At 38.7% G+C, this 16050-nt stretch overlaps 1 protein-coding gene across 12 annotated transcripts in view; it reads left to right on the forward strand.

The window, feature by feature from the left end:
- Positions 1-12658, forward strand: part of LOC309715687 (RNA-binding protein Musashi homolog 2) — a 270739-nt gene extending 258081 nt beyond the window's left edge. For 4 of the 12 annotated variants that reach the window (XM_082548995.1, XM_082549001.1, XM_082549004.1 and 1 more), the window contains 3 exons: positions 2887-3066; positions 7176-7330; positions 12124-12658. In XM_082548995.1, coding sequence (XP_082405121.1) covers positions 2887-3066; positions 7176-7330; positions 12124-12168 — 380 coding nt within the window. In that variant the 3' untranslated portion in view covers positions 12169-12658. Of the gene's footprint in view, positions 1-2886; positions 3067-7175; positions 7331-10555; positions 10627-12123 lie in introns of all 12 variants that reach the window. The other 8 variants (XM_082549005.1, XM_082548998.1, XM_082548996.1 and 5 more) reach the window with 4 other exon arrangements.
- Positions 12659-16050: the final 3392 nt, after the last annotated feature.

The raw sequence follows: 16050 nt of genomic DNA on the forward strand, positions 1-16050 counted from the left end.
CCCACGAGGCCATATTTTATCATCAGTCTGATTAAGGGGTTCTTTTATTTTCCAACTTGTGGGAAAAAAAAGAAGACTACTTTCAAGGTTTGTGATTCCTCCTTAAAGGCAGTCACCTGGCAAAGTGGGACTGAGAACAGGGCATTTATCCACTTAAAGAGAGCCACCCCAATGATGTCAGTAACAGATGACTGCAAGACACTCCCCTCTCTATCGCCTCACAGCCGGTTTTGGTCACTGAGGGCAGAAGGGAAGGAGGGTGGGGGCAGGGGAGATAATTATCAGTATAAATGAAGCCCTGCGAACGATTCGCACTGCTGGGTCCCCTGATATAGTCTCCAAGGCAACCTCAACACGCTCATTTGTTTTGTAGATGAGTAATTACATCCAATTAGTGGCCAGTGGAAAAAAGGAGTCCAAGAAAGGCCCATTGTTCTGGATAGATTGTGTGAATATTAATAGTGGGACGGTCTGAGGCACAGCGATATGATCGGTGATACTCATGCAGCTGTGGGCACACTCTGCCCATTCTCGTCCTGCATAACAGATCAGATAGCCACTGATGAAAATATATGGCTTTGCGAGTGTGGGCCTGCATGTTTGTGTCTCTGTTGTGCTCCTGTGCCAAACAAAGCCAGTTTCCTACCTGAGCCTCCCTCACCAACCTCGAGCTCTAAATGTTTCAGATTTTATTTGCCAGTATTTGCAGCGCCTTATTCCCTTATTTTTCTCTAACCGAGCCCTGCCCAGTTTGTGGTAATTGATACTTTTAAAGGCTAAATTGCATAAGATTGGTGTTTATTGTCCTTGGCATGTGCTTGGGTTTTTTCTTCTTCTTTTTTTAATGAATGATAAACTGTATGGATCTGCATCTGATCCTCAACCCAGTTGATTGTTGTATGTTTTTTGGCCTGTTGTGTTGCAGTTTTCCATTTATTGTTGTCGTGAGCTTCTTTGAGTATCATCCAACATCATTTTAAGACCTCTGGCTGCAACTGGTGGTTGCAGTTGTCACGTTTGAACAAATTTTCTTCCCAGTGAGCAAAAAAAGTCTTCTGTTCACATAAAACTTTAGTTTTCTGGGTAAGTAGGAAAGTTGTTTAGAAAGACACAAAGGGTCTCACTGGGTTGGAACCTCACCTCAAATTAAAGGCTTCTCGTTATTTTTCATGTCAACCCTGACCACAGGTTTAAAGATGCACCCATTTCAGCTGATTGCTTTTAATACTATTTTTGCTTCAGTAGCCCTAATACCGTAGTTTAATGTCAGTTTTGTCTAAACAATAATAACAGTAATTATCAACCTAAATCCAGCAAATCACCTACATCTACTCGAGAGTGTGCATGTCATCTACACCTTCCTAATGCTGCTACTTCACAAGATCACACTGATTACAATATGGTTCATTTTCAGCTGCCTTTATTGTCGGTTTTATATCGTATGAAAGTGACTTTTTTTTATTGTACACTCACAAGGCGAGTTTGCACCGTTTTAAACTGGTGATATATTTGGAATGGATTCCTTATGAATCCCTAATAACGTGGTTTGTGCTATTGTCAATGTTTTTTCCCCATTATAATTATTCCATTGATCCAGCTTTTCCTCATTAGCAAGGCCAATCAATTTTCAGTGACATTTTTCTAAGTGAAGTAAATGGAATGATTGCTTCTTGAGCTTTGTTCAATGTGTCAGGCTTTATGTGACGTACGTGGGAAGCCTGCCCTATTTGGAGCCTATAATTTGATGAGTGGGCAGACAGCCCACAAGTGGTGAGATCAGAGTGCTAAAAAGCATTGGCGGGGAGAAACATGGCTGGTGCTTACTTTCCATTTGGCAGAAGTGGACTGTCTCACTCTGAATGGGTAGAGGTGAAGTGGCTTTGAATGGCTATTCGCTCCAGGACCCAAATAAAAAAACAAACACACAGCAGGGGAAACCCAGCATGGAAAAGCCGGTGTCACCAATCTCAGTCCCTGAGTAGATTAACTCTCTTATCAAAGAGGTGTGAGAAGGAGCAGTTTCTTTTAATTGCACTCTTTATATGAGCAGCTTGCCACAGATTAAGAGAACAAGCAATAAATGTCAGCACGACTTATTGCTGAATGACATTTTCTAAACTGTTGATAATCCACCATCTGTGTCAAAGAAAGAATTCGAAGAGGCCAATCTAAGACGTGCTCAGAGTACTTAGTACACTTGAGAATTCTTATCATCAATAAACATGAACGTGTCTGTATCTCATTCACATAAAAAGCTTATCAGTTTTTATTGGTCCAAAAAAAAACGAGGGGTTTAAATTAATTATCGATCAGTGCGCTCTGTGTTTCTTTTCATTTAAATGACAAAAGCTTCCTCCAGGTACGTCAAGTAAGAACTGTCGGTTTGAAATGAGAAATGTATTGACCTGCTTTGACCTGATTCTTAGATTTTTTTTAATTTATTTTTTTAGCTCACTCATTAATGCTTGCAAACAAACACTGGGACAGGTCAGTTATGCAAAGCTGTGGCCTTACTGTGTATTTTGTATTTATTGCTTTTGGTCCATTTCAATTAAGTTAATGAGCAGTTTTTAATTATATCCTTTCATGGAATTATTTTATACGTCCATTATTTTCAAGTTAGTGTATATACAATATAGCTGAACATAGCAAACACGGACCATATGCCAGGGGGTCTGGCCACATGGCAGGAGCTGCTGGGGAGGGAGGGCAGGGAGGGCCAACTAAAGCAGACAAAATATAAGGATGTGACCTTAAAATGGTGTAAAGCACCATCGAGCTATGCTTATCAATCTGGACACTTTGACTATGACAATGAACAAGTTGATTTCCACAATGATGGAGTCCCCTCCCCTCCCCCTCCCCACCCTATACTGTATCTCCCAGGCCTCCCCGATTATGGGTTTTACTCTGCGCCCAGTGACCAGAGGGGGGGGCCCTGCTCCTTTGCTGACTATGGCTCCCTGGGGCCCCAAGCGGCTCAGATGCTGCACAGTGAGCATGCCACCTCCGCCTGCAACTCCCCCCTACAGCACCTACACAGCCCGGATCAATTTAAGAACCCAGGTTTGTATCTGAGCATCTATCTCATCCACATTTTGGACTTTTCAGTTTGATTCATGACATTTTTCCATGCAGATGATCTAATCTTTTTTATACACATATACATATTTTCTCTTACTTTTGTTGAGGAAAAAAAATCCCTTTGAAAAATGATGATTAAAAAATGTCTTGCTGACAAAGTAGTATTGCATGTTCTTCCTCCTTTTTTTTTTCTCCAGTTTTTAATGTAGATCTTTTGTTCCTTTGTGAAGTTATGTTCCAGCCCCTGCTTGCACATAAGGGGGTCGACATATACAGAATGTAATCCTTCATTTGCATGTGAACCAAATAACTACTGATGATGTCTGAGAGTACACTGGCCACTCTGACAGAGCTCAGGTTTATGTTAATTTGGAACAGCAAAGGAGAGAGCAAGTGTGGGAGTGAGTGCCATTTTTTTTCAGTCAAGCCCTTTAGGAATTCTTAGTGTAAGAGTGATTGCCGTATTATTAGTGTGTGAAATTGGTAGAAATGCTGTACAGTGTTGAACACTTAATAGACAACTTTTTTTTTGCATAATACAGCCATTACTCCGCAACACAAGCACATTTTCTTCTTCTGTGCTTTTTTTCTGATCTTCTCTCTTATGTAATCATAGCTGTTAAAAAGCAAGGGATGAGACTAAGTCAAATGGAGTTCATGTTGCGATTTCAGTAACTGCGAGCTTTATGCAGATAAATTAAATAGAATTTCAACCTGATATTTTTTGTTTGAGAGCAGACAGGAATTTTTAATATATGCTGACTTTTAAAATAAAAGTGTTTATGTCAAATGTGTGTCATGGTGATGGCGGTCTTTTGACTGTGTTTTTACAGACAGTGTTTCTTTCATTAAATTCCTGCTTAGTGGAATATCGTCATGAGATCATGGGAACCCAGTTTATAATCATCCAATCAACCACTACTCTGGCTGTCTTTCCACCCAACAGTATAACTGTTTTAAAAAAAAAAAAAAGACAAATATACATATAGAAAGCAAAGCGATTTGTCCTGTCAGTCTTTTTGGGCTGAGGTCATGAGTGCGGGCAAGATTTTTCCCCCTAATGGTTAAAGTGTTGGCCAGCTGCCCCCGGCAGATGTTGGCATTTACTACAGGCTGTCTGTGTAACCTTTAGTACAGCTAGCAGACAAAAAAATGCACAAGACGAGCCTTTTAAAGACAACAAATTACAGAGATGTGACTTTGTGGGGTTGTAAAGGAATTGTTGGAGGCTTTTGTGATAATGCTTGTACACATGAGGCAGCAACATCAGCACTAACTGTTTGAGAAAACACTTTTCTTCTTATAGATTTGCTAAGCAGCGTGGACTGTTTGATGGGATAAACATCTATATAGGAGAGGGAAAGAGCTGATTTCTTCCCATCGCTGCAAGTACACATCAATCGCCCTTGTCTGTCGATTGTGAGGCTAAGTGACGTGCTGATTTATAGTATTTGATAGGCGATTTGGAGCAGTTAAGTAAAGAGTAAAGAGGTGTTTAGGTCAAAAGTCATGTTGCCTCAGCTCTTTAGCAGCACCTAATGAATATGTCTCTGCTGCACGCATGGCCCCTGAAATATTCGTTGAGTTGTTGAAGCTGAAGCTTGTCTCACCTGAGAGGGCACGTTCAAATCCTGAGTGAGTCAGCGTAGCTTAATTGCGTCGTAGCACGTGGGCGTTGTCTGTGGAATAGACTTGGAATCTGCAGCCAACCTTGAGCCTATGTGAAATTCAGAGACATTTAATTGTGGGTGTTTTGAAGGAGATAAAATTAAATCAGAATGTTTGACAAAAATGTAATTGACTTATAAATTACACAAGTATACAAAAACATCCGGAGATGGCAACTCCCACCAAGTGCATCGTTGCAGGACGTAAAAAAAAAATGATAATAAAAAAATAATAAAAATCTCTCTCCATGCTTTTTCATGAGATATATTGTTCAATATGGTTTCTTGAAATTTTATTTCAAGGTCAACTTTGACCTTGGTGCTAACAATGAAGGTCAAGGTCAAATGCTTAGCCAACCTAGGTACTCATGCCCTCTGAGGCCTAGTATACTGTTCTAAAATTTGAAGACGATCCATAAAAAAATTGTGGGTAATATAAAGGGTTTTAAAAAAAAAAAAGAAAAGTTTACATTTAGTGTGACCTTAACCTTAAACCAATTTTCATTAAAATTGAACCAGCTTGAGCTGTTATTGGTATCTACCGTCCCACAACATTTGAAAATGATATCTTGAAAACTTTGGACGCTAGATTGCTAACGAGCAGACAGACAAACGAACAGAACCGATTAAAAGCTTCCTCCCTTCAAAGGGCAGAAAATTAGATTTAAAGATATGAATTCTTTAAATAACTGATCGTATCTGTTACAAACACAAGATTGATCATTTTCTCTCCAATCTTTTTTTTTTTTTGTCTTTATGAAAAAAGGATGTATATTCCAGATAATAACAGAAAAATGCATTACAGTGGAGTCTGGCGTTCTTTTGGCTAAATGCACAAACCACTGCAGCCTCTACATCAAAAAATTACTTTCACTGAGAGAGGGGTGAGCTGCACTCCAATAAAAATCACCAGTTACAGGAAATGAGGATTGCCATTTCAACTGGAAAAAAAAATCCTTAATTATATAATAAGCCAGCCTACTGGGGGCTGTGTGGGCAAGATAAGCGCACTAGCAACTCTCCGTTTAAAGTCCTTACAGTTACAGCAGTGTCAACTCCACTAGATATATGTTTAGTGAGATGGCTTCATTTTCCTAGAGTGCCACACATAAATATCTGAAGCATGCTTTGAGGTGCTTCCAGTGAACCTAACCTGTCTGTTGCGGCTTTGATAGATGGAGCGGTGATACGTTAAACAAGGTGACAATGATAGTTAGTTTACCGTGTGTGTGTGTGTGTGTGTGTGTGTGTGTGTCTCCATCAGCGCGTTGGAGCCACAGCAGTCACACTGTGTCTTTTTCCATGCTCTACAAAGACCTCCTCTCAGGCATCACAGGGTTCATGAGCTAATATATATACACAAGATGGAGCATTTTCTGTGGTCGGAGGATTTTTCTTTTTAATGCAGTTGCACAGTTTTTTTTCACAGTTTGTCTGTGAATAAGGGTGAGATGGAGGGTTATGCGAAGCTGACAGCAAAGGAGATTGCTGTTAAGAGATCACTGCATTTTTCTTTCTCCCCGGCTGTTTTTCCTTGTATTGCCAGTGTTATTGGCCTTTAGCAGGCATATGGATTTTCAAAAGGCATTTTATTATACTGAGTTGCTCTTACTCACAGGGCAAAAGGTGGTAAGTCACGTACAGTATTTCTTTTTTATCCCCCACCCTACAAGTTTGGACCTGCCGACGAACTCGGGTCAGGCTTTTATATTTCCTCAGTTTCCCTCCTTCTCTTGCCTGACATACCCATTTTATTTTATGCTGGAAGTTACTCTTGCAGACTAAAAAGCTGAAAAGTGCTAAGTATTATATGATTTTGTTTTGGGGGTTTTTTTTTTGGGGGGGGGGGGGGGGGGTATACTTAGTAGATCATATAAGAAAATAGAAGGTAGTATTTCAAATTCTGGGGCTCAGAATGCTCACCAAAAATTTCAGATCCTCATAATCCTTTGTTCCTCTACTTAGCTACAGCCGATGTCGCTGTACAAGTACTCCTTCACATTATGCATGTCAACATTTACACTGCAACCTTACTAGTTTATTAGCATGATGGAAGTATTTTTAGCAACGTGCCTGTTTTGTGTTGTGCATGACTATACAAAGTGAATGTTATTCCCGTGCATAATACACGCAGCATGTAGATTATATTTAGAATCTCATACTGGATTCACCCCTAATTTTGCTTGTTTGGTATGAAATTAAGCCAAAATCCTGCACCATTTTTCAGTCGATTACAAATTAAATTGAACGCGCAGCATCAAATACAGTAACCTGTAATATGAGCAAGCCCTTCAAGACAAATGTATGAATCCAGTAATGCGTTCTTTTGATTTCAATTTGCCCATTGAGTCACAAGAGTAAGGATATACTGATCTTTGTTGGGGGTTTCTGAGCTGCTCCGCTCCTCGCTGTGTTTGTATGCAGGTGCCAACCCGTCAAGGCCCGGAGGTTTCCCCGGCGCTAATAGTCCAGGGCCTGTGGCTGACCTATATGGACCTAGCAGCCAGGATTCAGCTGTGGGCAACTACATCAGTGCTGCTAGCCCTCAGCCTGGCTCTGGCTTTGGCCCCAGCATCACAGTAAGTACTAAAATTCCGACTGCACCTCCTGCTTCTTCTTCTGCACTAAAATTAGACGTTACAAAAAATGCAAATGGGCTTCAATTGCAACATTCTGTAAAGCAGCTCAGTGTTTGCATAAAAAGTAGCATTTATTCTTTTACTGAATTGACTAAAAATAATCACTGCTGTCGTCTTAGAAAATATCCAGGGAAGCATTTTTGCTGCTGTCAGGTTCAGGGCTCCCATAATAATGTAGTACATCAGTGTTAAAGCCCATCGCAGCTCTGTAAGTTATCTGTGTCAAAAGCAAATGTTTTTCCCCTCTAGCTGTTGCACAAATCACCTCACTTCAGATCCTGCATCACCTGCCCAGAACAAATTTCTTTTATTTTTAGAACCCCATCTGTCCCAGAGCTGGAGTTCACTCCATTGCTAGGACGATGCTCCCACACAGGTTTTTGTGTCTCCCAGTGCCCTTGTCCAGTTAGGCTTGCTCAGCCACATGCTGTTGAACTTTTCTCTCTGATCGGTTAGCAGCTGGTCGCCAAGTCAGTGCGTAAGTGTTAGGACTACAAAGGAAGAAGAGGTGACGGTAATAAAGAGAATATTGTGAGGGATTTCCCCATCAGAGTGCTAATAATCCCACCTTCCTTTGAAGGTGAAGAAAAAGACATTAAAATTGTGCTCTCAAACTCCGTGTTCTCTGTGAACCGATCTATTATCATAAGTGTTGGAGAGATCATCTTAAAGCCAGTAGGAACATCTTTACTTCTAAAAGGAACTCTAAGAAGAAAGTTTAGCCATTCAGATTCATTCCTCTTATTTCCCGTGTTTTCCCAACATTGCAGCAGTTTGAGTCTATGCAGGGTGGAAACCTAGCAAGAGCTAGTTTACTAAAGACATATGTAATGGCTTAACAAGGATTATTTCTACATTCAAAATAAATGAGACTTAGCAGTCAGTTCCCATCATAAACTACTCCCTCTCTGTTTTTTAGCATTCCTAAGACAGTTTTCTGAGAGCAGCCAAAGACTGAATGAGCCAAAGTTAAATCTGATGTACTTAGCTTATTTACTGTCAATAAAGGAAAAGGCTCAAACGCCACGAAAGAAGACCCAATCAGCACTTTGTTTACTCGTACGTTAGTCTACCTTCGACCTCGCCGAATAATTAAATTTTTTTACCGTGTGAATTTTCTGGCCCTAGCAAAGTGCAGCAGGATTTCAGTTCACATCGGAGCATGTTTGTGCTGCTTTACATGACTGAACTGAGTGACACAGTGTAAACTATAAAAATAACACCTGCTTTCTGCAACAAGCTCATTAATGCATGGCTTAACTGAGATGGAATAACGACAAGCCCATTAGTACAGCGAGCGAGCGCCGAAAAGACTACAGGGTGAAGACGCTCGTTCCAAACTTTATAGTCCACATCATTAACTTGAATTTCATGCTACAGTAAACAGATATTAATCTTTTTATTTATTTAGGTGATCCTCTGGTTGTGGTATTTTGTGGTGCTTTTTTCTTTTTTTAAAATCTAAGCCTTTGTGGCCAACTGTGGCTTATGCTGCATTCTGAAATCACACATGTTCTGAGAAGTACCACAGGAGATTTATCACGTTGTGCGCTTGAATCAGTTGAACTAAGTGCGGCGGTTTAGCGAAGATGTCGTGAATGTGGCGCTTGCACTATACGGCTGTAATGCCTTGTTGCTATTGGATAATGTCACAAATGTACAAAACAGGTAAAAGAGCTCGTTTAGATGTTTGCAGCCGTGCGTAATTGATTTATGATATCCACGCAAAGCAGAGCTTAAGAGAAAAAAAACATTTTAAAGCCTTTTTCCTCCCTGAGCAAAGCCCCTATTATTAATTGCTTTAGGTCCACTGGCTATCTGCTTTAATCTGCTGGTCTCAGTGTAGGAAGCAAAATATTTGCTATGAAACACCACGCTGGCTCATTTTCAAGGCAGATTTACCAGCAGATAGTTCACAGATGGAAATGAGGCCATTTGTTACAATTATTTTCCATTTGTTGCAACAGTTTGTAGCCATAGTTTATTACTGAGTTAGAGAATAGAACAAGTCTTTCAACCCCCCCCCCACCACAAAAATACAAAAAATTCGGAAGAGATGAGATTAATATTGAAGCAGCAGAGTGCAGCTGATTTATGAAAGAGGTGGGTGAAGAATATGCGGTGTATTTTACCAACATTATTCAAGCCGGGCCTTCCGATTCCCTTACAGAGAGTCAGTTTTTGCCCATAATACTACTAGACTAAATCACCACTTCAGAATCACAGCGAATCAATAAAGGAGAGGTGATGCAGCAGGCCTCTGACTTCCTGCTCCAGCCGAGATGATCTCTCTATTCAGAACATTAAAATAGGAAATGATTCAGAACTAAAATTCGCTTCATAATTCACTTCTTTACCGAGAACGCTGTTGAACCAAGCGCATATAAGATTGTCATATCTCAGGAGCTCACGGATGACTTCAGATTCACCGATTTGTCCTTCTGTCTCACGCTCCACTGATTTTATTAATCCCTTTAGCCAGTACGAAAACAGCTACTGCGAAGAAGCTTTAATGAACTTAACTGTTTTTTTATGCAAGACAATTAGAGCGCAATTAGCTGATTGAGGTGATAAAGACAAGCAAGCGCTGCTGAAAGTGCTTCTCTCCTTTTCACTGTTGTGTTTGAATCCAATCATTTTTTACAGACCTGTCAGTAGGAAAGCTCACAGTGTCCTGATAAGTGAGCCTCAGTAATAAAAGCCATTCAATAGTCAGAAGCACACTGATCTTACTGAAGGCTGTTTATGATCCTATTCTCGGCATTCTTTCAGATGAAATCACTTGTGTATGTTAGCATGAATGGGGATTGTGTGTATTATTACATATTTTGTATTTAGATCCTGTAATCTGAGTGCTGCATTGTTATAAGAGCTTGCATTATTAAATGCAGTATGAATCATTTACTGTACAGAGCATATCTAACTGTTTTTAATATCTTTTAGCATTACGTGGCTTTTTCTTCCTGTTGTAATGTTGCAATTATTCTTTTTGCAAGAGTGTTAAAAGAGTTGGTTTGATATTTCAGTATTCTCCTGCTCTGCTACTCAACATGATCACAACATTCACATTCATGCTAGCTGTGAAAAAAAAAAGAAGTTGATATGATACTCACTTTTCTCTCTTTGAAATGCATACTGACAAAAGCACTAACTGTACACTTTTAGGGCCCGTTGATTGCGACAGCTTTTACAAATGGATACCATTGAACAGGTGGCCGGTTGCCATCTCATCAGAGGTATTGCATTTTATTTACTGTGCATTTCTATCAGTATCTATCTGTACTATGTGTTCATCGCATTAATCGTTGTTCCTTCACCTCTCTTTGGGGAAACACAGAGCTGGTAGTAACGTGTGAGTATGGCGAGGTGGTTTGTTTGAGGTCTTTCTCCAAAAACTAATAAATACAACTGATAAAAAGGACAGAAGATTAGCAGACATTACGAGAATTTTAATCATTTTGTGATTGTTTATGAAGGAAAGCTTCATATCGGTTACCCACACACATACTACCGGTTCTTCAGTTTTTCTTTCCTCCTTCTTTTTGACATTTTGAAATGTTTCCATCCTAAAATAGTCACATGTCTGTGTAGAAAAATCACATGTCTTGCTATTCAACCAGAGGGGATGTCACAGTTTAAAGTGTTTTTGACCTAAGCTCTGGCTGTCCAAGGACAGGACTCTCATTACAATTCTTTCACAACTTTTAAAATCGAAACTGCAAAATCTTTCACTAACAAGCAGCCGAGGTGTAGGAAGAATCTTTGAGGAAGGGAATTGCTTATTACTACATGACCTTCTTTTTGCTAACACTGTCCCTCATATGTACAGCCACAATGTCATATATAAAACCTTGTCTGCCCTACAGATACTTGTAGATGTTTGATGTGCATAAAATGTATTTTTGTATACGTTTTTAAACTTAGTACAAGAGTCCACAGCACGATATACCACACCTGCCACTTTATTAGGTACGTCAACGAGGATAACGAGCATGGGTATATTGTGGTCAAAGGGGATAGGTCAGATCAGTAACAGTAGGCTAGGCTGTAGCATTTAAACAGTGCTCAGTCGGTACCAATAGGCCCAAAGTTGGCAAAAAATATCACCGTCACACCACAACCAGTAGCCTGAAATGTTGATACAAGGCAGAATAGAGCAATGCTTTCATGTAGTTTCCACCACATTCTGGCTCTACCATCAGAATTAAATTGTTTTTGTCCCAGTTTTTTCCCACTTTTGAGGTTGGTGACCCCGTGCAAACTGTAGCCTCAGTTTCCTGTTCTTATCTGACAGGAGTGGCAGGCAATGTGGTCTTCTGCTGCTGTCGGTTTAATTCCATCTAACCAATCAGCTACTGGCATGTGATTGGCCAGTAACTGGTATGAGCAGATATATCTAATAAAGTGGCAGGTCAGTATATATGCACAAATGCTAAATTAATAAGCCGTTTAAGTATATAGTGTGGTATTTGTGACAGCCTAGACTTTTTGTTATTGGACAGGCTGTTTTTACAGTAATTGGTGCTTCTGTTATGCTTGCAGGAAATTTTGACCTGTAGCAGTTTCTTAGAATCATATCCCAGTTATTCATGCTTCAGCAAGCCTGCAAAATACGTCACAGCGAGTATTATTTATGTTCGAGACTTACTCTAATTAAATGTATGCTTTCTAATGCTGTTGTTCCTTTTTTTCCTTCCTTTTTTTGTTGTTGTGTTTTTTCCTTTATCACCCAGCAGAGTATATCTGGTGGCCCAGGAAAGACAGGACGAAGTTTCTAATTGGCTTTGTGTGCAGGTGATGCTAATCCAACTTCAAGCACTACAGCGTCACCCCGGCAAAACGAACGAAAGTCGGAACCATATGAAGAAGAAAAGAAAATGTTTATCATCTCAGAAAAATAACAACTGCTGTACTATAATCCAAACCTCCTATAACTTTACAACCTGGTTTGGTATGATGTTTCACGTCGAGTTCATTCACCTACTTTCTTCCTCTGTTAGCTTTTCTTTTGATTAGCTTTGAGAGAGTCGTTTTAGTTGAACCTTTAATTTTGTGTCGTTTTTATTTTATTTTCTGGTATTGTTGTGTAAATCTTTTTTTTTTTTTTTGCTTTTTTTTTGCTTTTTTTTTTGCTTTTTTTCGTTTGAAGTACGGCGGTCATAGCCAAGAATATCTTCAAAGTCACGTCTTCATCTTTGTACCGGTGAGTCTAAAAGGAAAAAAGCTCGGGATGTTTCATTCAGTCTTTCTGCAAAAAAAAAAAGAAAAGAAAGAAAACACAAGAAAAAAAAGCTCAGTGCGGAAAGACTCGGAGAAGAAAAAAAAACATTTTAAGGAAATTTTAAAGAAGGTATCTAAGTAATAAATCTTAGTAGCTGTTTTATTTCTTGTGATGTCTCATTGTTAACCATAATTACCTATTTTTGGGCAATACAAAGAGGACTCCAATATTTTTATGGTCCTTTTTTATAAGTGTTGTTTTTGTTGTTTAGAAATATATATATATGCTATAACAAATTTCATATAACTACATTGTGAATTCAAACTTGAGAAAAAGAAATGTAGCTGTACATATTATTCCAGTCACTGCATATAACCAACTCAGTGAGAGAATAGCATATTTTTGTGATGGTGTGTCAAAAGAACATGTTATAGCGTGTGAATAGAAGACAAAGCTGTAAACAGTTATTATTCTACTTTTTTTTTTTCTGCTGGAAGACGGTATAACAACCCCACACGGAAACAAACACACGAACACACACACGCCTAGCGCACACACACTTGCTCTGTAAATACTGAAGCTGAATAATTTTACAAGTGTCATACCAGCAAAATTTACAAGCGGTGAGTCAACACAGTTTTGGAGAAATAATAATAATAATAATAATTTTAAAAAATAAAGAGCCTGATTGGTATCTTTTTGTCTAACTGTTACAGTATCAGTATCATTTCAAAGAGAAAGTTTAAAAGAAAAAAAAAGATGATTAAATCCAAAGCACACTGTACTTAGATCTGAAGATTAGAACTTGAAGCAGGCTCTGCGCATCCTGACACTTTTCTACTCTTGAGAGGAACTTGTTAGCTGCAATGTTGATGTTTGTTTCATCCTGCACGTTCCCGATTAGTTCTTTTTCTTTCCTTTGGAACACAACATCTGGGCTCTGTGCTCGAGTCTTTATGTAACGCTCGTTGTCCGACTCAGATCTTATTCTTTCTTTTTTTTTTGAGTGAATTAGGAAAGTAAACGTTTTGATACCATACCTCAGCCTTCCTGAGTTCTCTTATGGAATCATTGGCAGGTTTTTTAATTTATTCTAGTGGCAAAACAAATGAAAACACTGAAAGGTAATTAAGCAAGTAATCATTGCACTGTGAGTTGTAAAGTACAGGCCATTTTTTTCTATTTGCACATGTATATGTTGGCTTTTTTTAAAAAAAGAAAAAGGAAACTGCCCTGTGCTTTGGGATAGCATGAAGGATTTTGGAGCTGGCGTGTTCTCGACTTGACAAAACACTTGAGCGTTTTGAGGCGAGTTCACAGCGTGGGAAGAAGTAACTGGTTATGTTGCTGTGTACACTTGGATTTCTTTATAGAGTAGACCCATGTCTCATCTGACGATATTTAATACGGGGTCAAAAGATGACACTGAATAATTCACTATCTACCACTGCACCGGGTTTTCCACAGTACTTGTGGTCGATGGTTTTACTCGTGATGATGATTTATTAATAATAATCATAATAATAATAGGCTCCAGTATGCGTTCAAGTTTTGAAATTCGATGCCGCCGCAGATGCGTTTGCTGTTTTCCTTTTACCCGCGTCTCGTCTCATTTCTTTTCCTTTTAAAACAACCAGGTAAAGAACTATGCTGGATTACTTTTAAAGTAAACGATATGGAGGTGTGATCGAGTAATAATTTAAACAGTCAAGAGAAGAAGAAGAAAAAAAACAACAACTTGTAATGTTCAAATGTAAAAGAAAATAAGAAACACAAAACTATAAAAAAAGATGCTTCTTTGCTGATTTCAAGTTTAATCAGAGTTTTATTGATACTTTGTGGTTTATATATTAATAATTGTAATATACTATTAAAATGTACTGTGCATCCATTACTTTCTCTCTTTCCATTCCCCATCCTCAGAGATCCTACGATATTTTGTTGCTCATTCATGTACTTCATTAGTGTGTAAAGAAATCACAGTTAACTTGTAAACAGAGTGCTGTCTTTGATACCAGTGTAGTGCTCTTTGTTGTTCTCCCTTGCTCTACCTCTCCTTTCTCTCATATTTATCCCTCTCCCTCTTGCGCTCTTTTTCTATCTCCTGTAATTACAAAGTAGATGTTATAGAGGACTCATTAATATAATACTTGTAGTGAATAGTGGATTTAGGACCAGTCGAGATATACCTTTCTCTCAACGATCATGTTATTCTGGTATTTGCAGACAGTTATTTTGTTAGAGGTTCATTGTAATTTTTCCCTGTATGTTTTTTTTCTTTTCTTTTTTCTTTTGGTTTGGTTTTGCCACTCTCACATGGTTTCAGCTAACCAAAGCTCTCATGGATGAACAATAGAGAAATAGTTGCTGTAAGATGGAATTGTACACAAGGCATTATTTGGATCCCCACCCTTGAATGTTTTTAAAGGGGTGTGCCATACTACCTTAAATGCTAATGCTAGATATGCAAAACTTTTGTGTTTGATTGTTTCTTTCCTTTTTTTTTCAAGAGGGACACAAGCTGAAATCACGGGGAAAAAAAAACAATTTTTACTTAAGATATTTCATATTTTTTTAAGAGACATGCGAGTTATTACCACATACGTCATCAGTCACAGAGCTGTTTAAAGAGCCTCTTCTATCTTTTAATGTTTGTACACTTTGCAGATATCCCAGGCTCCTCTGGTGTCATTCTTTTTAGATGATACAGTTTTTGAGCTCTTATTTATTTGGGAACTGTTAATGACTTTTTTTAAAATCTTATTTGAATCTGTTAACAGTGTTTCTGACACTACAGAGGCATTACTGACACACACAGAGAAACACTGCAAATACTGAACAGAGAACCATTAGAGGAATATCAGCAGGTGCTGAGGGGTGTCGAGTTTGTCAGGTCTGATTAATAGAAAGTTAAATTCCTGTCCAGAGTTGGACCTGCAACCTGAAGCTGTGATGCATTGCCAAGCTAGAATAGATTATTATTAACAACCTTGTCAAAGGATGCCTGGACTTAACATGTTTAGATTTACACAAGCAAAAACAAAGTTATTAAAACAATGGGATTGCTGCTGGAGCCGCTGCTTGGACCCCAATACAGCCAGTGCAGTTGAGCCTTTTTGAGCATAATCTCTGTTTGCTAATTTACTGGCTCTTTAAATTAACGATTAATATTACTCTGTTGTTAATAAGTTAACATTAGTGCCCTCTTTCTTCCTAACCAGTCTGCACACAGCACATAGAGTACACAGCAGCTTTGTCAGTGATGCTAATAAGTTATCTTGTTTTGTTTTGGGGTTTTTTTAAAGTAAATGATGAAAGTAAATGATCTTTACTTTACTTTCTGAAGGTAAAATTGTTCTTTTTTAAAAATTAAAATTAGGCAGCAGCCAACTAACGCATATGTCAGTATCTTAGCGAGGTAGAGTGATCACTCACTTTA

This window comes from Aulonocara stuartgranti, assembly GCF_965226115.1.
Source record: "Aulonocara stuartgranti genome assembly, chromosome: 10".
NCBI classification, from domain to species: Eukaryota; Metazoa; Chordata; class Actinopteri; order Cichliformes; family Cichlidae; genus Aulonocara; species Aulonocara stuartgranti.